The sequence below is a fragment of the Ictalurus furcatus genome, chromosome 1 (assembly GCF_023375685.1).
Source record: "Ictalurus furcatus strain D&B chromosome 1, Billie_1.0, whole genome shotgun sequence".
Classification (NCBI taxonomy): domain Eukaryota; kingdom Metazoa; phylum Chordata; class Actinopteri; order Siluriformes; family Ictaluridae; genus Ictalurus; species Ictalurus furcatus.
In genome coordinates this window covers 24,919,081-24,942,865 of record NC_071255.1, presented here as the reverse complement: position 1 = coordinate 24,942,865, position 23,785 = coordinate 24,919,081, and the positions used below count along the sequence as shown (strand labels likewise).

General features: G+C 37.3%; 2 protein-coding genes across 3 annotated transcripts in view; both read left to right on the top strand.

Moving 5' to 3' along the window:
• Positions 1–97: 97 nt before the first annotated feature.
• On the top strand, positions 98–11,250 carry ttk (ttk protein kinase). Its single transcript, XM_053633636.1, has 25 exons — positions 98–226; positions 688–777; positions 879–1,101; positions 1,232–1,338; positions 1,726–1,869; positions 2,310–2,418; positions 2,539–2,620; positions 2,700–2,800; positions 2,899–2,992; positions 3,149–3,239; positions 3,412–3,634; positions 4,704–4,810; positions 4,896–5,039; positions 5,261–5,412; positions 5,578–5,726; positions 5,814–5,937; positions 7,099–7,191; positions 7,291–7,448; positions 7,607–7,758; positions 7,853–7,977; positions 8,061–8,135; positions 8,295–8,471; positions 8,561–8,657; positions 9,523–9,608; positions 9,715–11,250. The coding sequence occupies exons 2-25, from the start codon at positions 690–692 to the stop codon at positions 9,796–9,798; spliced, it is 2,985 nt and encodes a 994-aa protein (XP_053489611.1). The 5' UTR covers positions 98–226; positions 688–689; the 3' UTR covers positions 9,799–11,250.
• A 2,289-nt stretch (positions 11,251–13,539) lies between these two features.
• The window catches only part of bckdhb (branched chain keto acid dehydrogenase E1 subunit beta), a 58,513-nt gene continuing 48,267 nt past the window's right edge, over positions 13,540–23,785 (top strand). Inside the window, exons 1-4 of one of the 2 annotated variants that reach the window (XM_053633702.1) lie at positions 13,540–14,108; positions 15,381–15,458; positions 17,968–18,036; positions 20,394–20,527. In XM_053633702.1, coding sequence (XP_053489677.1) covers positions 13,913–14,108; positions 15,381–15,458; positions 17,968–18,036; positions 20,394–20,527 — 477 coding nt within the window. In that variant the 5' untranslated portion in view covers positions 13,540–13,912. The remainder of the gene's footprint in view (positions 14,109–15,380; positions 15,459–17,967; positions 18,037–20,393; positions 20,528–23,785) is intronic. The other variant, XM_053633693.1, reaches the window with a different exon arrangement.

Sequence of the window (23,785 nt, the reverse complement as noted above, 5' to 3'; positions counted from 1 at the left end):
TTTTAAACAGGCCACAAGATGGCGTCTCTCGGCACAGAGCCGCTAGGAGGCGGAGCTTCTCAATACAAACTGACAAATCAGAGCGCGCAGCGAGGCGAAGGGGTGATTTTGAATGTTGGACAAAACAGTTTTTCTTGGTGCCTCGTTCACGGATTACAGGAGAATACTTGATATTGTATATACGGCATAAATACAGTTTTTCTGAAGCTCTCCAGTACAAGCGGCGGTAAGCTATAGATCGTAGCGTTAGGACCAGTGTTTAAGACTATTATTGCGACCTGTACTATGTTCGGTAATGCTCGTTTCTAACGTTAGTGCATGCTAGCTAGCTTAGCTTCCATGCTAGCTAGACCTGTCGTGTCACTGTGCTGTTTAGATCGCTTGTTATTTGTTATTGGCTTTTTGACTGCAGCTTTGTTGCATCTTCTGGTTTTGTTCAAATTGGTTGTTTCGTTGACCTAATGCAGCCGTTGTATCCCTCGCTTAATGATAGGAGACAATACTCTAGTCTAAGCTTGAATAGCAGATACGCCCTTTTTATTTATAGTCATTATTTATAGCTGAACGCTGTCATATACCTGTGTCTGTCAGGTAAACATCAACAGAACGCTTATTAATGGTAAAGTTATTGGTGTCAGTGCTGGACTTCATTTCTATGTAGTGAAAGGTGTGTGTGTGTGTGTTTAGGGATGAATGAGGAGGAGAACACTGACCGGAAGTTACAGATTGCCATGCTATGTCAGAAGCTGGAAAAGATCAAGAGATACTACAACGATGGTGATTTAAAAATAAATAAAGATTTATGTCTGCCAGTTAGACTAGCTTCTTTATATCATTATGGTGACACCTTTTCTACTCTCTTGTTTCTTTTCCTCCAGATGACACAGACAACATTAACCAGATCATCAGTTCCAATTCACCAGACTCATGCCGTACCTTTTTGATTAACCTAGAAAAGAAAGGCAATCCTCAGTCAGATCCTACTCTCTTCTCCAAATTAATTGATTTCTACACCCGTGTTTTCTCAAGCATGCCACTAGGAAAACATAGCCAGAATTTAAGCTATGCAAGGATGCTGGTCAGATTTGCGGAGCTTAAAGCGTAAGTCTCTGACCAACATATTAAATATATAATTCTGTTGTTTCACAACTTCACTTTATATAAACAATGTATCGCTAACATTTAAATATACTATTACTACTTTTATCGTGTTTGTTTGTTTGTTAAACAGTATCCAAGATGTCAATGATGCACGGGATAGCTTTGACATAGCAAAATCCCATTGCAAGGATTTTGCCTTTGTCCATATAGCGTATGCTCAGTTTGAGCTTTTACAAGGTAAGGAGATGAAGAATACTGGCACTGATTTTTGATGCAGAGCTTAAAACTGTCCAACCCGGCAATGTCTCAAAGTTTCTAAATAAGAGTTGGAATTCATAAAGTTAATGCAAACAGCATGACACTACTTGCAGTCATAAATATTAGAATTTGAGATTAGTCTTTAAACTGTTTTAATGTGCGCATGATAACAGTAAAGATGTTCGCTGTGGTCTGTGCAACATAAATCTGAGGGAAGCTAGATTTTTTTTTTTGCTATATAAAGACAGTGGTGATTGTATGTCTTTAAAATTTTTAAGTCTAATAATCAATTTCATTTGTTTACAGTCGCGTTCATGTACTATTTATTTGCGAATCATATCTTATCTCGCTTCTTATAACCAACAGGTGACGTAAAGAAAAGTGCCTCTATTCTTCAGCAAGCTATTGAAATGGGTGCTAAGCCATGGGAATTTCTGGAAACTGCAGTACAGAATCTAAAACTGGGTAAATGTCAACTTCTTTCCCAAGAGGATAAAGAGAATATTGCAGGTTGGTTTTTAACAGATTTTTTTTACTCCGTGTATGCCATGTATTGTTCTGTTTTTAACACAAAAACACCAAAGTTGGTTTTTGAAAATAGTTTTATTGTGCTATTTTATTTGCTCAAGTGCATGTTTTTAAAATTATTTTATTCATTGACACAAATTATTCAGTCCGCACAAGATTTTTCCAAACAAAAATGTTTGGTTTACCATGCAACTTGTAGAGTTTTTGTGCTTTAACAATGATGTTTGCTGGTAAATGAGACCTTTTAGTTGTAGTCATGTTTTACAAATGTGAATTGAAGAGGGCTTTGGTTGAATTCGTGTTGTGATGATGTCACTGTGACACATCTTGGCCCGAATCTGTGGCAATTTTTTTTTTTAAATTGTGAAATTTTGGAGGGACTGATTATTTCTGAGTAATGAGAAAAATGTGTTCATTTTTAGTGACTGAAAATCTACAGGAACCCATAAAGAGCAACTTATTTTCCAAAGGTGACTCCAGGAAGTCTAATGGGTCAGGTGACTTTCAACTGGCCAGTGGTTTTTCTCAGGGGTAGGAGGCCAATCAAGATTATTAATGCATATTATGTGCACAATGCACAATGTGTTATATAAATGACATGATATTACTATTGCATTTAAAAACTACTGTGTAAATCTTTTGAAATCATAGATCTGATCAGAAGAACAGCCCACCGGATGACCACGTCCCAATCTGGAGGTCCAGCTCACAACGCAAAAGAACAGTTGCCATGGTAAGGTTGAAATGCTGTTTGGTGTTAAAATTCATCTTGATTCACAGATGAAGAAGCTAACTGCTTTCTTTTTTTGTAGCCTGGCAGGATTCCCATGGTACCCCTGTCTATTCCTGAAAATGAAAACATTGATAGTGTTTACAAATGTGAGGCTCCCAGCTATAGCAGTAGTTTGTCTAGGTGAGAATCTTTCCATGACTATGTTATGCTGGTGGTATCTCTAGTGTTCTCTGTCAAAAGATGAATATATATATATATATATATTTTTAAATCTGTAGGCCAACCTATCATTCAAGTGTATTCACACTTTCCTCTTCAAAGAAGAGTTCTGGAGATGGAGACTCTCATAACTACAACCTGTTAAATCTGAAGGTATGCCAATTAAATATTCCCACTTTACTTCTTTTAAGGACTAGAACTTGAAATCAGTGATTTAGTTAAATTAAAGTACGTGTCTGAACTACTCTTGAACTTCCTGAATACCTGTAAAAGTTACACAGCTGTGTAATAGTCTATATTCTTGTATAGCCGCTTGTTATTAGTCCAGAGCCACGTCTTGGGGAAGACACTTCTGATGTGGACTCCACCACAGCGCTTCTGCACAGACCAGAAAGGAAAGGTACTGATCGACTCACTGGAAATATTTTGATGACATTTTTCTTATTCGGGGGAAATAATACCACCCTGATTTTTCAGGTTTTGTGCATTTCTGATTTTCCATTTATTCATGTAATGATATTGTCACGGTATTCTTCCCTGTTGTTGAGAGATTCTGATGTTTTGATTTTCAGACACCACTGACTTTCTTTGCCACATAATCGGTTCAAACTCTCTTGAGGCCTGCTACACGTTTCTCACAGACTTGGAGAGGACAAATGACCCTCGCACAGATGCTGCTTTTTTGTCCAGGCTGTTGGGTTGCTACTCTAAAGTGTTCACCAGATTTCCCCTGGCACAGTATAGCAAACTTGAAAGCTATGCCCGGATGCTGGTCAGATACGCTGAGTTAAAAGGGTGAGTAAAAAAAGTGGTAGTTCTCGTTAAATAACGATGCATTGCGAAGTCCCGTGTTTTGGTTGCCCAGAAACATAATTGACAAAGCTAAAAAGTGCTTGTTACTGTAATGTAACAATACCGGGGGGGGGGGGGGACTAGCTGGTTAAGTGCAGTAATACAGACAAAAAGTTGGGGAAATTTTTAACTATGAGGCGTTCCTCATACAGCTAGAATAATATTTAAGGGGGTGGGGGGTTCTCCTGGCCACAGATGACTGTAGCATCATCAGGATTTGAACTCGTGGTTCCACAAAATGAAGAGTTTTGTTTTTCAATAGTCTGGATGGATTAGTTTTTCGATTTTTCTGGTTGTTGATTCGACTTTTTGGCAACTATTAAATATCCTGGACACTAGTGATTGTCTAGTCCTCTGACATATTGTTCATATTGTGCCACAGGACAGCTGAAATTCTTAAATCCGATAACAGGCTCTGTAATTTAGGTATCACTTCTCCCACCTCCCAGAGAAATGCCAGTGTGTATGGATAGTTTACTCCCAGGGGTGTCCAGTTGCTCTGCCCTCTCAGCCTCTGAATGTTTTGTAATGCCCATGATTTGTTTTATAATGTCTCGTGATCTTTAATTTGCTTAATTGCCACAACAGTCTTTTAACATACGTAGCACATGCTTTTGCTATGGTTCTTGATGGAAAACGTATTCTTGTTTCCCGCTCTTTTGAAATAATCTCTTTTCACTGTTAACTTTGTGCTTTTTGTCTGTAGCCATGAGTAAATATCATTCAGTAAATTAATTAGCAGATTTAGTCAGAGAAAGAAAGGCTTTTGCAATTTAGCTAGCCTTGGGTCCAGACTTTGGTCTACATTAAATTGCCCCTAGTTGTGATTGAGTGTGTGAATGAGTTTGTTTGCATGCTGCCCTGCACTGGACTGGTACAAGTCCTGCCTCATGCCCAGTGTCCCCGGGATAGGCTCCTTATATTAAATGATTATTAATGATTGACTACTATTGACTAAGCTCAGTTTGCCTTTCATGTTGTAATAATACATTGTTATTATACTGTTCTGTAGAATTGAAGATCCAGATGAAGCAGAAGATAATTTCATCATTGCCAGAGCCAACAGCAAAACCTTTGCCTTTGTTCATATCGCCCATGCTCAGTTTGAGCTCTCACAAGGTTGGTGTACATTAGATTGCATATGTATGTGTATACATGTATCTGCCATGCGCATCTCCAGTTAACTTTTTTTTTTCCCCTGCAGGTAATGGTAAGAAAAGTGCTTCCATTTTGCAGAAAGCCCTGGCATCAAATGCAAAACCAGTCGAACTTCTCCAAATGGCAATGAAAAATTTAAAGTCTGGAAAATCCCAACTTCTCCCTGCTGAAAATAAAGAGAATATTGCAGGTCAGTTATTTCACTATGTCAAATTATTCAAGGGAAAGTGTTATCAGATTATCAATAAACATTTATATGACCAAAAGTATGTGGACACCTGCCTATCACATCCATATGTGCTTTTCGAACATCCCATTCCATAGTTGGTCCCTTTGCTGTTATAATAACCTACACTCTTCTTTTGATTTTGGAGCATGGCTGTGAGGATTTGCCCATTTCTTATGTTACAGATGTAGCAGGTGCTTTCCGTGATGGAGGAAGTAAGGAGGAAGAGAATCCACTGAGAATTTCCACAAATAAAGCACAGCCTAAACCGTACACTATGGAGAGTTTGTCTGAATGGAGGATTCCTGCAAGTGTCAACAAACAAGCTTCTCCAGAGGTGTGACTATTGCTAGGTTTAGGGCCTTTTCATTTCAAGTATTTTGTGTAATAACGTACAGTATATTTTCAATGTATTTATGCTAATACTGCATTTCTCATAAAATGGTCTGTTTTTTTAATCTGTAAATTTATATTTAATACAGATTTTTTATGATTATTATAGGAAAATAAGCATGCTGTAGATCCTGTTCCCACTCCACGTCCTCTTCAGTCGCTTAGAACTCCCTCTGCCTCAGCTGTCTCCGTTCCATCCAGGATGAACCCAACTTTTTGCTGCCAGACACCCAACTGCAAAGACTCTCACGCAAACAGGTCAAGACACCACAGGATCTTATGGATACGAATAGATATTTGCTCCACTTGTGGTTTAAGCTGACTAATCTTTTTCTTCCACTCTAGTTTTGTTACGCCTGTAGTGAAAGAGAGACCAGCTGTTGTGTCTGTTCCATCTCAGAGAGTCGGCCATGTTCAGTTACCCTGCACTCCACAGAGTCAGGTATCATTTGTCCAGCAGACACCACAGGTAAAGAACCGGAATCCCGATATCCCTATATGGCATTTGAATTTTTACACCAGAAATTTGAGCCTTTTCAAATTTTAAATTAAAATGTGGTCTTTATTTATTATAATTTTTTTTTTTTTTTTTTTTTACATTTTAATTTTATTTTTTAGAAATAGTTGGGTTTGATTAGTTTCAATACTTCTATAGGCATGTAAACTAGTTAATGTATAAATAACTTAAAAAATAATCTGAACACGTTTGGCTCTGTGTATTCATTTACTTCAACATGAATAATGACACGAATGTTTTGGATTTAAGCCTTCATCAGTGTGTCGCCATTTGAAAACATACTTACCTTTTTTTAAAGGCTGCAAAGAATTATTCATGTAGAGTAAATGATTGAAGAGAGCTAACTGTGCATGGACTTTATCCTTTAAGTTAGTTTACATGAGTTTTTTTTTTTTTAACTGAATCACAATTGCCCATGTGAACATTATAAGTCTAATTTTAAAATTCTGATTTTTATTGCTCGGATATGACCGCTCTGCATGATTAGGGATTAAAATGTCTGATGCAAAGCTTTGCTGTGGTAGCTAGTACTACCATTGTGCTGAGAGATATGTGAGTGCAGGGGAAAAGCTAACATATGCACTGTAGTGTAACTTTTTTTTTTTTAACTGCATGAATTGCTATTCTCCATACGTGGGCCTGTATCTGATTTAGGCCCAGTTATGAAAATTGTATAAATCTGATTTGAAGAGGGTTTTTTTTGTTGTTGTTGTTTTGTTCCCACAACATGCTCAAAAAGTTGCTGTTTGGGTAAATGGGACACTAGTGGCTTAGTGGTTAAAGCACTGAGCTACTGATTAAAATTGTTTTAAATCCCAGTACTGGCTGAGGTCCACCACTGGGCTCTTCAGCTAAGGTCTTTGAACCTAAACTGCTTGAATTATATCCTCTTTTAGCTGTAAGTCTCTTTGTATAAAACCATAACAGGGTACTTTAATAACTGATAGTGGAAAAATATTTGTAGCATAAAGACATATTCAATATTTTCAGTTGGTAGATAATGTGTTAAACAGTTTACTATAAAAAGAGATCTGCTTTGCCAAGATGTTCTGTAAAAAATGATAGTGGATTGTTGCTGTATCTGTTTGCAATAAATGATCTCTTTACTTTCAGTGTTCTGTCAGTACCATCTCTAATGAATCCATTACCATCAAAGGCAGACAGTTCTTAATTTTGAAGATGATAGGCAGGGGTGGTTCCAGTAAGGTAACGTATGAATAGCATGATAAAGATTACTTGTATTCATGCATGCCTGTCACACTTTGCCATGGGGTAGTGGAAAATATGCCATGTTGTCAACTTTAGGTGTATCAAGTTCTGGATCAGAAGAAACAACTGTATGCTGTAAAATATGTGAACCTAGAGGAAGCAGATGCCCAGACAGTTGAAAGTTATAAGAATGAGATTGAGCACCTGAACCACCTCCAGCAGTACAGTGACCAGATTATCAAACTGTATGACTAGTGAGTGTTTTCTCGACTTCCAGATTTAACAGAGCGTTATACAGGGCAAAGAAAAGTGAAAGATGAACATCTAAAATGTTTAACTCTATTTCCCCACCATATATTATGTAGCGCACAAGTGTCTGGTTCATCTGATAACTCTGATAACTAAATTTCAGTGAGATCACAGATAGCTACATTTATATGTTGATGGAGTGTGGTAACCTGGACCTCAACACATGGCTTCGCAATCGCAAGGCTGTCAATTCACTGGAAAGGATGTTCTACTGGAGGAACATGCTAGAGGCAGTGCAGACTATCCACAAGCATGGTGACTACACAAGTCTTACAATATCAAGAGAAAAACCATTGCAGATGTGTTCATTTTTCAGTCCTAAATCCTTTCTTTAACCGCTCTTTTCCAGGAATTGTCCACAGTGACCTAAAGCCAGCTAATTTTGTTATTGTCAATGCCTCACTGAAGCTCATTGACTTTGGTATTGCAAACCACATTCAGCCAGATATGACGAGTGTTATGAAGGATTCGCAGGTTGGGGGGAATTTTGACTGCTAAACAGAGTTGCATTTGTGCTGTGTGTTTGGTGGTTTGATCATTCTGATGTTGTGCTTCAGGTGGGGACACTAAACTACATGCCACCAGAGGCTATTAAAGACACATCATCTAAAGGTGGAAAAGCAAGGTCAAAGGTAAGGTTAAATATTACCAAACTAATCTCTAGTCCAGCACAGCTCAAAAATAGCAATATAGAACAGTAATATTTGTTTTGTTGACACGACATATAAACTCCAAAATGGTGTTTTAGCTTTTAAGCTGCAGGGCCTAACTCATGTTGCCACTGTTCACAGATTAGTCCAAAAGGAGACGTCTGGTCACTTGGATGTATACTGTATTGTATGACCTATGGGAAAACCCCTTTCCAAAACATCACCAACCAGATCACTAAGCTCCATGCTATTATTGATCCATCCCATGAGATTGACTTTCCTGACATTCCTGAGAAGGATCTTCTAGATGTACTGAAGGTCTGTGTTTTTGCTAAATAATTACATGACCTGAAAACATTAAGGACAGGATCATTTAAAATGAAAATGAACATCTTTCTTTTACTTAGCGATGCCTGGTACGGAATCCCAAAGAACGGATCTCGATTGCGGAACTGCTCGATCATCCATACTTACAGCTGCAGCCTCAGCACCCACCTGAGCCAGGTGCCCATTGTGCTTCACTTTACGCACGTGTATATACATAAAGCTGCCAGTTGTAGATGGGACATAGTAGTATATACAGTATACTACTGTGCACTACATACATGTGTGTGTGTGTGTGTGTGTGTGTGTGTGTGTGTGTGTATTTATTTATATATATATATATATATATATATATATATATATATATATATATATATATATAATATATAATATATGTATGTATGTGTATATATATGAAAATAAAATACACACGCACACCTGGTCAAAAGTTTAGACACACTCATTCTTTTATTTTCCACATTTTAGAATAATAAAGTCATCAAAGCTTTGGACTAACACAAATGGAAGTATGGGAATTATGCTATGATAAAAAATCTAAAATAAATAATATTAATTTAGTATTTTAGCATCTTCAAAATAGATACCTTTTTTGCCTAAAATTTTCTGAAATGTATTTTTGGCATTTTCTCAACCAATTTTTTGAGGAATCCCCCTGAGATGCTTTTTAAACAGTATTAAAGGAGTTCCCACCTACGCTGGACACTTATTGGCTGCTTTTCGCAATATTTAGGTCCAAGTCATCCATTTCAAAAAATATTTTTTTTGTAAATAAAATTAGTTTTCTAATGAAAGAAATGAATATGTTAGCACAATTATATTTTTGTCTACAACACTGATTTCAAATGTTTAATCATACACATTCAGATCAAAAGGTTTTTAAGATCATGAGAAACATTTCAGTTAAGTGTCTCCAAACTTTTGACCGGTAGTGTATATATTAGTACACAGTATGCTAAATGAGAGACCAATAATCAAAATGCTGTTAATGTTTCATTTCTGAATATTCTCATTTTCTTCTCTGTAGTGGAGCCATGCAACAATGACCTAAAGAGAATTCTGAATGAGTTGGCTGCTTTACAGTCCCCAAACAGCATTGCAAGAGCTGCAAGTGTGAGTATTCCTCCACTGAAAGTCACCTGTAATACTGTGTTTAACTACAATTTTATTCCCCTGTATCTCTCATTCATACCTGCCTATTTCTGTCCAATGTTTACAGAACCTAGCAAAAATGTGCAACAGTGGGAAGAAGCTGGATGTTTTTGAGTGTGTTAGGAGCTCCAGTCAGTCATCATGGAAGTGAATGTACTGATGTAGTAACTGCATGAATAGTTAATAATGACAGTTTTACAACACAACACAATTACTTGGATATTTTGAAAACGTCCATTATTTTTCACATCGGATACAGGTAATCTGTTGACCTGAAGAAAAAGAACAATGAATTGAGAGACTTATATTCATTGCTTTCGAAAAAACCTTGAACTTTTTCAAACTCTTTCTATCCTTTATAGAGTTTGGATTCTATTGAATTCAAACCTTTTTTTTAATTAAAAATTGCCACTATTCCCCTGATCTGTCTGTATGTTTAAAGTTCTCACAAATAAACTTACCTTTATGGTATAGTAAACTGTAAGGTATATTTCTGTGGTACTATACATCAGTATATAATATGTTTGAAGAGAGTTTTGACATAATTTCAGAGGTGATATCTTTAATTTTATCATTCAATAATTTTACTTTAAGGAAAAAATAAACATCGAAGGAAAAAGGGGTAGAAGACTGAATTGAGAGCACTGGATGCTTAGAATAGCCCAGTGAAGAGTGTCTATATTTAACAAAGGTATTCTTTCACAACACAGAAGTAGTTGCTCTGCCTTAATTTGCTCAATAGTATATTGCCTTCCTCAAAGCTATTTAACAGATTAACAGTAGATGAAGTGAAATAGTCAGGAACCTATTAAATGGTTCTATCGTAGTCAAAATTGCTGGAGCCCAGTTTTTTGACAATGTCTATTAAAAGCACTATACAAATAAAATGTAACTGAACAAATATTTCCTTTTAAAGAACGATTTTAACACTTTATTTGGCATTTTGATTGTCTGAGAATGTGGGTCAAAGTTAGAGCTTATCTGAGTGACCTATCTTTGGTGACTTGTAGTTTTATTTAACCCTGGATTTTCTGTCACATCACAGTGCATTATTTGTTTTTTTGTTGTTGTTTTTTACTGGGTTTCATTGCTATAGTAATTTAAGCTGCATGGCAGTTCAAATTCAAAAAATGTTTAACATTCATTTATTTCTTGATGTGCCAGATCTAAAGGCCTCAACATTGAGTACAAATGGTATAAATGCTCAGTTAGTACAGCAGTGGTATTTCTAATAATTTTCTTATAATAGATACAGAATTTCTAGAGAATATCCTAACTACTAGAGCAGCATATACAAATTTAATGGACAATAAAGCAGTCTGATCTGATTGGGGGGGGGATGAGGGCTTGTCACCAATTTTTGATGAGCCCCCATCACGAGCCTGCGTCAGGAAATTTTGATTTTTTTTTCCTACCATCATTTAGCCAGGTTGCTATCTGCATTTCAGTGAACAGTAATGTGAAAACTTAAGTACACCACATGGAAATTGTTGACTTTTTTTGATATATTTGGACAAAGATTGACTTGATCCTCTTTGAAACACTGCCTATTAATAAAGTTGATGTACTTGATGAAAATGACAAGGAAAATTTGTGTTTTTAATCATTTATTCAACAGAAATATCAATAGAAGAATTTGCTAGCTCAAGTTATGTCAATGAATGTAAGCTGTCCAGTCCCAGAGGCAGCGAAGCAACCCCAAACTATAATGTTTCCACCACCGTGCCTCACAGTTGGTATGAGGTACTTCTCCTGAAAAACTATTTTTGGTCTGTGCCAAACATGTCTGCTGTTACTGTGTCCAAACAACTCTATCTTTGATTCATCTGTCCAGGGCACATTATTCCAAAAGGCCTGGTCTTTGCCTACATGTTCAATGGCAAACTGTAGTCTTTAGGTGCATTCACACATACAGTGACTCGCAGCTACAAAGTGACCAGACACCATTCATTTTTAATAAGAGCTGGTGACTTCCTGCAACATGAGCGACAGCAGCCATTGGCAACTAGGTGTGGGTGTGTACAGCGACATGACAAAGTTGAGGAAAGTTAAACTTTTTCCAAATTGGAGCGCCATGGTGCAGCGACTACCAATGGGCGTGGAGACAGTAGAGTACACGTGATCCATAGCTACCCATGCTCACTGTCAGAAGCAGCGCCATTGGCTTCAGTTGCCAATTAGCTTAACTTAGCATAGGATCTTTGAAAGTTTAAAATTACTAATAATAATAATAAACACTCACCTTTTGTTGCAAAATCCAAAATCGAGCAAAATCCCAACGTAGCTCCTATCTTGGGTGAAGTGTCTGGCTTGTCACTGCTTCGACGCCTGGGTAGCACCAAGCCGGACACTTCACCTAGGAAACACGGAGGCCACGGCTGAAGAGCCTGGCTCATAGTCACCATTGGACATATAGTGAATGACACCCTGATAGTGATGCTCACTTACTGAGATCGGAGCTACACCGGGATTTAGCTCAATTACAACAAAAAGTGTGTGTGTTTCATTATTATTATTTTACTTTAAATGCGACAAGGCCATCAACTAAGCTAAGCTAATTGGCACTTGTGCTTTTGCTGCAGATAGATGGCCGCAATGGTAACAAGCACACATTGCTTCTCCTTCATCTCATAGGATGACACACACACGCTGGTGAATTGTATACAAATTGCCTCCAGAATGTTTAATTTTAGCGGCAAGAACACTGGTTTGTTGTCAAAAGTGGAATGCTAGTTGTGCCACCCATGTTACTATGGCAACCAGTATTGGGAATGCCTACTGGGGACTTCATAGTACAGCGACTGGCGACTTGCAGCGATAACATCGCTGTATGTGTGAACACACCTTTATTCTAATGTACTTTTTAGACAGCAAAGGTTTTTTCCTGGCACACCTCCATGTGGGTCAAATTTGTGCAATCTCTTTCTGATTGTAGAAGCATACATTTATAGGTCTTCATAATACAACACAATTATTTTGTGCGCTTTTGTCTACTTTATTATTCTGAATCACTAATATAAAAAGCTACAGGTCATGTTTTGATACTGCCAAAAACAGCTTTCAGAATTAAACTATATTTGGTAGCATATTATAATAGAGTGCCTTATTATCAGGAAACGTATCCAGCATTAAAATTCTAATTAACTGTCAGCTTTCACCTAACAACTAAAGATTAGCATTAGACACCATACTATACTCTATTATACATTCCTGTTGTTATCTGCAATTATTTGTAAGTACTTGCACTTTACTACAATTCTGTCATACTGCAATTATTTATATCAGGCTGTTATTTGCACATCTACATTTACTGTAATTTACTGGGTATGTATTTACTGCATCATACGACATGCATCATGCTGTTGACCTCTATCTGTATACTAATTATCTCAACCTATCACACCATAACTCCTATTTATTTCATTTAACCTAATTGCCTTTTGTATTACTGGTATGCATCATACTGTTTACTTTTACCTGTACACTATTATCTAACTTATTGCACCATAACCTTATTCATTTCATTTAACTTATTTGCTATTTGCACTACTACATTGTCTCTGACAATGACCATAAAATGGAACCTTAACCTAACCTAAAATTTATGAAGAAGAACACATTTATGGATGCGTAAAAAACAAACAAACAAACAAGAGTGCAATGCGCATGCGCAGTATCGCTTGGTCTTCTTGGTATGAGGATTGGCCGCCTCGCGAACTGGCATAAAGTTGGCTTGACGTTAGACGTTCGATATTCGCAGATAAGTGGAAATGAAGAGACCGTCTCTAAAGTTACATGGCAATTTTTATATATGATTTAATAGTTTATTTTGTTAAATATAAAAAATCTAAGAGGTGTGGGTTATAGCTGACACCTACATGAACACTTTACAGTTGGTTATATGACTGTAAGTCATTCCCTTCAAATGCTATTGAAGTTAGAAACGTGTTTAACAATGTCGTATGTAACTTTAGAGACGGTCCCTTAATTTTCGAATATTTGCGAATGTCCAACATCCAACGTCAAGCCAACTTTATGCCAGTGTCTCGCGCGCCCAGCAGTCCAAACCTTCCCAGTATAAAGCTACCTAACCGCCCGGTTTCTTAACGCCAATAAAACAGTCTTTCTTTCAGAGGAAATGCTTTACAACCCAAACCTACAACAAATCACAGGTTGTAGTTTAAGAGCGGCCCACATTTTCACCCAATCAGTTTAGTAGTCTGGCATGACGTCATAATTCCGCTTCCTGGTCGCAGAGTTCTGCAATGGCGTCGGCTGCGCGGTTACTGCTCAGGAGTGCGGCTTTTAAAGCCTCTGTTACTGATGTGTGTGGCGGTGTGCACGGTAATAGTGTTGGAATTTCACTCAGACTTTCACCAAGCTGCACGTTGAGGCTGAAGACACAAAAAAGACATGCGGCACACTTCACCTTTCACTCTGACCCTGTCCCCACTAAATACGGTATGTTAAATGGCCTTGGTGTGTGGAGCAATCACAAACAGCTCCTCAGATTAGGGCACTACAGAGGATCGAGATGCCATTATTAACTACGCTTTATTATGACAACTATTTAGTTAAGTTTAGTAGCAAGCCGGCTAATTCCTGCTTTGTTGTCCTTCCATTTGCACCTTTTGTTGTCGTATATAACCAGCTAGATAATAACGTCTGATAAATAGCAGATTATATAAATCAGAATAAAAGTAGTTTATTGATATAATGTTTTAAAGTTTTGTCACCACATCTGTCTAACTAACCCCTGTGTGTTTACAAGAACATTTACTGTCAATGCTCTTCATGAACAGTGGTGTCCTTTTCCAAGCAGGTCACTGTATCAGCTTTCAGTTACAGCCCTGTGAGCTCTGTTTATCCACCAGCCTCAAATCAAATCAGCCTGTGTTTATTCACTTTCACTTCATTTGTCATCCCATGTCCTTGGTGTGCAGCATGAAAGTGGTTTTCTCCTGTCTGACCCCATTGTACTGAGGCCCTGAACGGCAAGTTGTGGAAAAAAAAGTTGTGCTATGTTGTTGTATCCTCATTTCGTCCCAATAATTTATTTGTAGATATTATGTTGTTATTGTGACTTAATACCTCATAATTTTGACTTGATAACACATTAATTAAAGATATGTCATTATTTTGATGTAGTAACCCATTATTTCAAGATACTATATCGTTATTTTTAATTATTATCTCGTCAAATGGGTGTCCTGGAGGAGCTTTGCATGTTCTCTCCGTGTCCATGTGGGTTTTCTCTGAGCTCTCTAACGGTCACCTCCTAAAACATTTCAGTAGATACATTGGTTATGTTGAATTGTCACCCGGTGTGAGTGAATGTTGCCCTGCATTTTACTGGTCTTCTATTCAGGGTTCATTTCCACCTCACAAGCCCATGCTCTCATGATAGGTTCTGGATCCAGCACCACCCTGAGCATAAATAAGTGTTTACTGAAGATGAATGAATGATTTCGCCAAATTCAAACAGTCAAAATAATGGCTCGGGCCATTAAACATTCAGTAATTTAGTCTGATTGTTTAGGTTAATTGTGTAGTGTTGAGTATTAAGTTGAAATAACTCAATAATAACTTAATTATTTATTAAGTTAAATCAACAACATAGCACTTGAACATTTCTTTTCCTGGTTAGCTGTTCAAGATTTCCGTACCACTGCCTTCACCACAGACACGACATTTCCTTTTTTCCATGATGATGTGTTTACATATGTGCTTCAGGCACCACCACGAAGATGAACCTGTTTCAGTCCATAACCAGTGCCTTGGACAACACCTTGGCCAGTGACCCCACAGCAGGTATTAACACCTATCATTTTATCTTCACTTTTTCTTGTTTGCTGAAAACACTAAACAATTATCTGTACTCCAAGGGTTTTATTTTCTTTAGATTTTTCTCCATTATATTGCTCTTTTGGAATCGTTTTTAATTTAAATGAGTAAAATTTAGATTAAAAAGGTTATACAAAAATGTTGAGAGGAATTTTAAATATGAGCAGTATAATTTACTACTGTAAAATTTTTATACTTGGAACTGATCACTAAAAACAAGCTTATGTTGCAGTGCACCTCTGTGTTAGTACTCGTATGATTTGTGCTCATATACAGGTGCATCTATAAAATGTAATTATCGTGGAAAAGTTAAAAAAAAAAGTAATTTAATTTTTTTTTCTCCCATAGTTTAATTCATTTAATTCAGTGGAATATTCATATATTCTAGATTCATTACACATAAAGTAAAAAAAATTCAAGCCTTTTTTTGTTTTAATTTGTTGATTACAGCTTATAGCTCATGGACATAAAAAAAATCCAGTATCTCAAAATATTAGAATAAAGAATTTATAATACAGAAATGTTGACCTTCTGAAAAGTATGCTAATTTATGCATATGCATCTTACCTGGGCTGAGGAGAAAAAGAACTGGACCGTTGCGGAGTCGTCTTTTCTGATGAAGGTAAATTTTGCATTTCATTTGGAAATCAAGGTCCCAGAGTCTGGAGGAAGAGTGGAGAGGAACAGAATCCAATTTGCTAGAAGCCCAGTGTGAAGTTTCCGCAGTCAGTGATGATTTGGTGTGCCATGTCATCTGCTGGTGTTGGTCCACTGTGTTTCTCTCAGTGCAGCCATCTACCAGGAGATTTTGGAGCACTTCATGCTTCCATGTGCTGACAAGCTTTATGGAGATGATGATTTCCTTTTCCTGCAGGACTTGGCACCTGCCCACAGTGCCAAAACTACTAGTAACTGGTTTGCTGACCATGGTGTTACTGTACTTGATTGGCCAGCCAACTCACCTGACCTGAACCCCACAGATAATCTCTGAGAGACACCAGACCCAACAATACAGACGAGCTGAAGTCCGCTATCAAAGCAACCTGGGCTTCCATAACGCCTCAGCAGTGTCACAGGCTGATCGCGTCCATGCCATATTGCATTGATGCAGTAATTCATGCAAAAGGAGCCTCGACCAAATATTGAGTGTTGATACTTTTCAGAAGGAAGAACATTAACATACTTTTCTACATTATAAATTCTTTATTCTAATATTTTGAGATACTGGACTTTTGTTTTCCATGAGCTGTAAGCTGTAATCATCAAGATTAAAACAATTTTTTTTCAATTTATGTGTAATAAATCTAGACTATATGAAAGGTCCACTTTTTTTAATTAAATTATGGAAAAAACTAACTTTTCCACAATATTTACATTTTTTGAGATGCACCTGTATATGCTTGTTTGTTTTAACCCTCTTAACCTGTATGGCCGAAAAACCGGCTTGCCCGTCTTTGATCTATTCCCGTAAGGACGATATACCGGCTTGGTCGTCTATGCCAAATCCCCGTAAGGCCGATATAGAGGATTTACAGTGTAAACGTTATCCCCGTAAGGCCGGTGTACCGGCATTTCTCTGCTATGATTCCTTACTTATTTAATTATTATTTTTTTGACCCGGAAGGTTGATGACATCATGACGTCACAACGTGATTACGTTATTACACTGGCATTATGATGAAACTGATCCAAGCGTGAATATGGGTGTACTAGTAGAAGTGAACTAAAAATGCCAAAGCGAAAAGGTAATCGTGTTCCAGCTAAAGTTACACCTACAGTGAACACAGGTACATCTAAAACAGTGAAAAAAAGAGAAAACATACACAGTTACACAGGCGAGAGCGAGGATTCTACATAGTGACAGCAGTGAAAGTTCAGGCGATGTTGAAACCGAAACTGATAGAGACGCAAACTCTCCTGATTCAGACCCTGATCCGTCTTCATCTTCAGCATCAACCAGTGCGACTGACACTGCAGAGGTCTGGAGTCATAACGGGACCATTTGTGTGCATTCGTGAAAACACTACCTGCTGGTCTGATTATCACCAGAAACTTGACTTTTAGTGCTAAAATGCATTTATTTATTTATTATTTACTTGAATTTATTCAAAGGTGTTGACCACACTGATGCTCGTATGGTACTTCTAAATGAGTAGAAGGATTTTAGCGAGCATTTTTTCGTAATTTCTCTGGTTAAGAATTGTGCTCTAAGTTTAGTAAAAACACTGAACTGCTTCATTTTCAAAGTAATATTACACAAATACATTATTATAAGTTGTTTCAAGGCCTAAAAATGTTAAAATTAAAATGTTGATTTTGGCCCAGGAACTCAGGGTTGGCGTGCTGTTTCTCTGGGGAATATAGGGTTATGGGACATAATACTGTGGGAACTTAGGGGTAAGAGGGTTAATGGTGACATACTGTCACATGTCAAAAGTGAATTATATTTTAAGTGATTTCTCTGCCTGTTCCAAAGTAATTTTCGGGGAGGATGTGGCCTTCGGTGGTGTGTTTCGATGCACAGTTGGCCTGAGGGACAAATATGGTGAGTACTTTTCATTTGTGATTATTTGAGTGGAGGGTGAAACCCATGTTTTTGGTGTACCATGTGTTAACACTAGATGGCAACACCTTCCTGCTTTTGAGAGCCATAGGAACGTGGCACTTCGTGTTGCTAAATGTGGGCAACCGATTGTTTCTTTAAAGTTCCTAATGGTGAATTATACAGCCATGTGTGAAACAATGTTGAATCCTTACCACCCCTGACCTTTTTATTAATTGGGTGTATGATGATTTAATGTTCAAATCATGGATGCCCTGAAATATTCTTATATGGGGGAACCCATTAAGTTTAATAGATAACTATGTAATTAACTGGTTATGCAATTAGTCCTGTGACAGTGGTCCAGAAGAAAGACCCTCAGAAGACATTCAGTGAGAAAGTCGACTTTATCTTTTGCAAAAGCCCTCTTTGAGTAATGCATTGGTGATGTCTTTAACAGAGCAAGCAAAGACATGACTTTGTGTGTGTGTGTGTGTGTGTGTGTGTGTGTGTGTGTGAAATATTCAGTCAAATTTGTTTCACATTTGTTTGACCTGTGTTGTCATTGGGTATTTAACATGAGAACATCCCTTTTGTATTTTTTACTCTTAACTGTCTGTCTTTTGGTCATTTGTTTTCACAGAAAATGTGTTTATCAAACTTATGTTCATTCATGAACTGAAACAATTACTCCATTAGGGGGAATAAAGTGGCATCATACCTGACCTGACATGTACCAGTGCATGAGCACAATTTTTAAAAATACATATGTGTTTAATTTTGTGCATGTATAAGAACATCAGTTTAATCACAGTGATAATTATTAACCATCCATGACATAAGTTTTATGTTTCATAAATCTAGATTTGTACGTCACTTTTAACATGTTACTTTGTGTAATTTGATTAATCTGTACAACATCTACATTTACACTTTATATTTAGTGAAAACGCAAAACCTAGTGCACACTTTATTCATGATGATGTGTATAGAAAGTAATATTAGTTTTTTTAAAATGTAAAAATAGTCAATTGGACTCTTTTGTGTTTTTATGAATTATGCATATTCAATTTTTGTTTGGGAAATTGCTTCGTGATACCACATTTGTTTACATCTGTATGCACCTGTCCACATTTTTTTTAATGGAACAGCAAATTGTGATTATTTTAAACATTGATGATACAATGTAGGTTTACACCATGCTGTATTTTCAATCCTCTATTTATAACCTTTAAACCTATCTGTTTAGATATTAATGGCAATTTGATATTTCCTGCATGACCATGATTTTATTCATGTTGCCGGACAAACATGAGGTGATTCATGGATTGCTTAGCAACTTGTAGTTAAAATAAACACAAGGTGCGTACCCTCGCGCAATCTCTTCTCTCGTCCTCTCACTCTCTTTTGTTTTCATTGACGTCAGAGGTGTTGACCTATTGCAAGGGATCATTATTTTCCGTGTCAGCTTGTTAGATGGGATGTGCGTGCGCACACGCACACACACACACTCTTCCGAGCATTACTCATTGCTACCGCTGTCAACCTGCATTCCACATTTTGATCTGTGATTTGTCCTCTCACCATTCTACTTTAAATTCCCTCTCTGTGAAATCGATTGCACACACCGGCCAGGAAACCTTGTATCAAATCGGGCACCACCTTCCTAAATGAAATCTACCTTTTGCTCAGTACTCACACATTCATGTGCGAAAGAGATTTATTTTACTTTGTAACTGGAAACACAGTGTTTGGAGATTAATGCAATGCTGAGACATTCATCAAATTCGTCTTCCTTCATTCATCAGCTTTTTCATGAATACCCTTGTGTACTGGCCCTTTTAAACTGCTTTTCTATGTGGTTTTAGATGACCATGTAATATATGGGCTCTATTATGTAAGCCTTTTTTCATTTTATTTTATTTTTTTAACCCCAAATTAGCATGTGATCAGTGGGTATGTGGGCCAACACAAACAGCCGAATAGAACAGACCAGCAGCTGACAACTTGGAATGAATAAAAATAGAAATCCCTGACCATATCTCCAGTCTAATTCTTGTGGTTGATCATTGGATTATGGGATAGACGAGGAAAACACACCATGTTGTTGTGGTCATAGATGAGTCTCCCATTTAGGATTAAGTTGACCCTGTTTTGTTTTATAACACGGTCTGGGAAATAAATAAGCCTATATTGGACCTTGTTATATTTAAGATGGTTTTAATTTGTTTCTATTCTGTGGCTCTTTATCCTCTGTCTGACGATTTGTTATTAAAGCTGGTTATCAAATGGTCATTGTAAAGTTACACTCATCATATGTTTGTTTTTTTTCTTTTCTTTCTCTTGTTTCTCCTTGCTAGGCAAAGACCGTGTTTTTAACACTCCTCTGTGTGAGCAGGGCATTGTGGGATTTGGCATAGGAGTAGCTACTGCAGGAGCCACAGCCATTGCAGAAATTCAGTTTGCTGATTACATCTTCCCTGCTTTTGATCAGGTGAGCTCTCTAATCCCATTCTTACTTTGTAAGTTAATGTTTAAGGTTTTTTAGAAGCACCCATACTTTTTAAGGGCCAACATACCTTTTAAGAAACCCTCATGCAACAGCAATCTGTCTGAATATCCAGACTTCCCAATGCAGCAAACCAATTGAACCAGATTATAAAGGACAAAATTATTATTTGCTGCTAACACAAAAAGGTTGTATATGAATATGAATATAGATTTGATCCAAGTTGATACACTCTATCAAATGATACATAAAATTGACATTTTGTAGTAATTTTCACAATTGAAATGAACAAAAAACAGATCAGTCACGTGGAAAAAGTAAGTACACCCCTACATTTATCGCACCTTCAAATCGAAAAATAAAAAGGTACAATCAGGGTGCCGGTGATCAGAACCTGCTTAGGGAGTGCAGGTGGAACCTGTCTTATTTCTTTACTTATCTAGTGTCTGGTGTTCCCGTTGCTATTGAGGTGTGTGGTGTCATCATGCCAAGATCTAAAGCGTTCTATAAGGCCTTCAGAAAAAGGTTGTGGATACCTATGAGTCTGGCAAGGGATTTTAAAAGATCTCCAAATTATTTGAATTATACATCATTCCACTGTAAGGAAAATCATCTACAAATGGCACAGATTTCAAATGACTGCAGATTTGTCCCGGACTGGCCATCCCAACAAATTCAGCCCAAGAGCAGACCGTCTGATGCAAAAAGAAGTCTCCAAGAACCCCAAAATTTAATCACAGGATCTGCTAGTAAGTCTTGCAGCAGTTGGTGTCGAAGTGCATGTTTCTACAATCAGAAAGAGATTGCACAAATGTGATCTGCATGTGCCAGGAAAATGCCTTTGCAAGACTACAGTTTGCCAAAGAGCATATAGGCAAGATCGGGCCTTTTGGAATAATGTGCTCTGGACAGACGAATAAAGATAAAGTTGACTGGCAACAGTAATAGCAGACATGTTTCGCGCAGACCAGAGACAGCTTTTCAGGAGAAGCAGCTCATACCAACTGTGAAGCATGGTGGTGGAAATGTTATGGTTTGGGGTTGCTTGACTTCCTCAGGGACTGGACAGTTTGCATTCATTGATTCATCTATTAATTCTGCATCATATCAAAGAGTGCTTGAAGATAATGTGAGGTCATCTGTCTGAAAGTTGAAATTGAACCAAAAGTGAGCCTTTCAATGGGATAATGATCCTAAGCACACTAGCAAATTCACCAAGAAATGGCTCAAAAAGAAGAAATGGAGGGTTATGGAATGTCCTAGTCAAAGCCCAGATTTGAATCCCATTGAAATGTTGTGGGGGGGATTTGAAATGGGCAGTACATGCAAGAAAACCATCAAACATCTTGCAACTGAAAGAATATTGCATGGAAGAGTGACCAAAATTTCCAGCAAGTCTGGTAGACAGTTATGCAAAACGTCTACAAAAAGTTATTTTTGCTAAAGGGGACAATACTAGCCAAGGGTGTACTTATTTTTTTCCACAGAAGAATATCACATCTATTGGTATTTCTGTTGAACAAATGATTAAAAAAATCTAATTTTCATTGTGGTTTTGTTCAAGTATATCAACTTTATTAATAGGCACTGTTTTGAAGATGATTAAATGATTGCTTGTCCAAATATGTCAAAAAGGCCAATATTTCCCTGGGGTGTACTTAGTTTTTCATGTCTGTCTGTGTGTGTGTGTGTGTGTATATATATATTTATTGTCACAATTCGAGGTTGGGCCAGAAGCAGGTGCAGATAATGACATTTATTGAAGGAAACGTACTAAGAAACGAATACACTATGACAACTTGGAAAACTACTGTGGCATGAAACAAACACTGAGACATAAACAACATGAATCTAAGACTACTTGGCAGAATACTGTGGCAAAACTAAACATAAACTAACAAGATCAAGAAACATGGAACACAGGGGTCTAAGACAACGAAAGACAAACAAACCGTGCAGACACGGACTATATATACACAGGAGTGCTCATTAACCAAAACGTGAATCAGGTGCAGGTGGTCATGTGACAACTAGTGCAGTGCAGTGGCTGATGGGAAATGGAGTCCAGAGTTTCTTGATACGTGACATATATATATATATATATGTATGTATGTATGTGTGTGTGTGTGTGTGTGTGTGTGTGTGTGTGTATATTCTCCCGTGTCATTTAAAAGCTTACAAAACATAGACTTCAGTCTGACATCTCCGGCTCTTGAGCTAGCAAATGCAAATTCTTTTAAGAGCCATTGCATGTTTATAAAAATCATTGTATTTTCTCATTATAATTTGACTTGTATTTTAATTAACCATAATTAACATTCAAATGACCCTAATACTGCATTGTACAATCATTGTGTACTAAAATATGGTTCAAAGACACCTACATTAAGTATACAAAACATTACACTGTTTTTCTAGTTTCATAACACATGATCTAAAGGTCAGCATCATCAATGCTTTCAAGGGTTGGGCAGAGGAGAGGCATACTTTTACGTTAACAGGTGGATCATATCTGGGCAATGAGACAGGTGTGCAGGGCAATATGCATTAGACTAAAGCAGTGGAGCACTGTGAGAGCACTGAGAGTTAAGCACAGAAAATCAATGCTGTTTTTGACCATTTGAGATTTCTGTTTTTTACTCTACACTTGGAATGGATAAGCAAGTTCTTTCTGCTCAAAAAAGCGGAAATAAACATAAATTACCTGTTTGGAGAGGCTTTCGGACTCTTAAAAACGGACATCATGGTTCCAGATGTTGTAACTTTGGTTTCCTCTGTACTTTCAATACAAAACCTGACACAGTTACAGTTGAGATGTTTGCACAAACCACAAATGTTCTTCCAAAGACCAGATTCAATTACTCTCACTTAAATATACTAGGCCAAAGAAGGGAAAAAAAATCAGCTACTTTTTTATTTTTACACATGTGTATTGTGACCATTCTGTGCTCTTGAACACATCTGACTCTATCATTATGTATGATTGCATTCTGCTGATAGAGTTGGAAGATTGTAGAGCTTCCAGAGACATGGACGTTATGGAAATGCTGTACAGTATGTCAGCAATAACTTGGTCGTGTTATTGGTCACAGCTTTGTAGAGCCTCACACATAGCAATAGTGATTAACCTTGCAAAGAGGAATGAAGTATTAGCTGGCTGAGAGAAACATGCAGATGTTGTTTGTCTGATGTTGGGCCCTCCGTGTCCTTACCTTGCCGAAGATGGATGAGTTTTCGCTCCTT

Coding starts and splice junctions, on each gene's coding strand:
- ttk (XM_053633636.1), top strand. CDS start 690: ATGAATGAGGAGGAGAACACTGACCGGAAGTTACAGATTGCCATGCTA. Junction 5,938..7,098: donor TTGTCCAGCAGACACCACAG/GTAAAGAACCGG, acceptor CTTTACTTTCAG/TGTTCTGTCAGTACCATCTC. Junction 7,192..7,290: donor GCAGGGGTGGTTCCAGTAAG/GTAACGTATGAA, acceptor TGTCAACTTTAG/GTGTATCAAGTTCTGGATCA.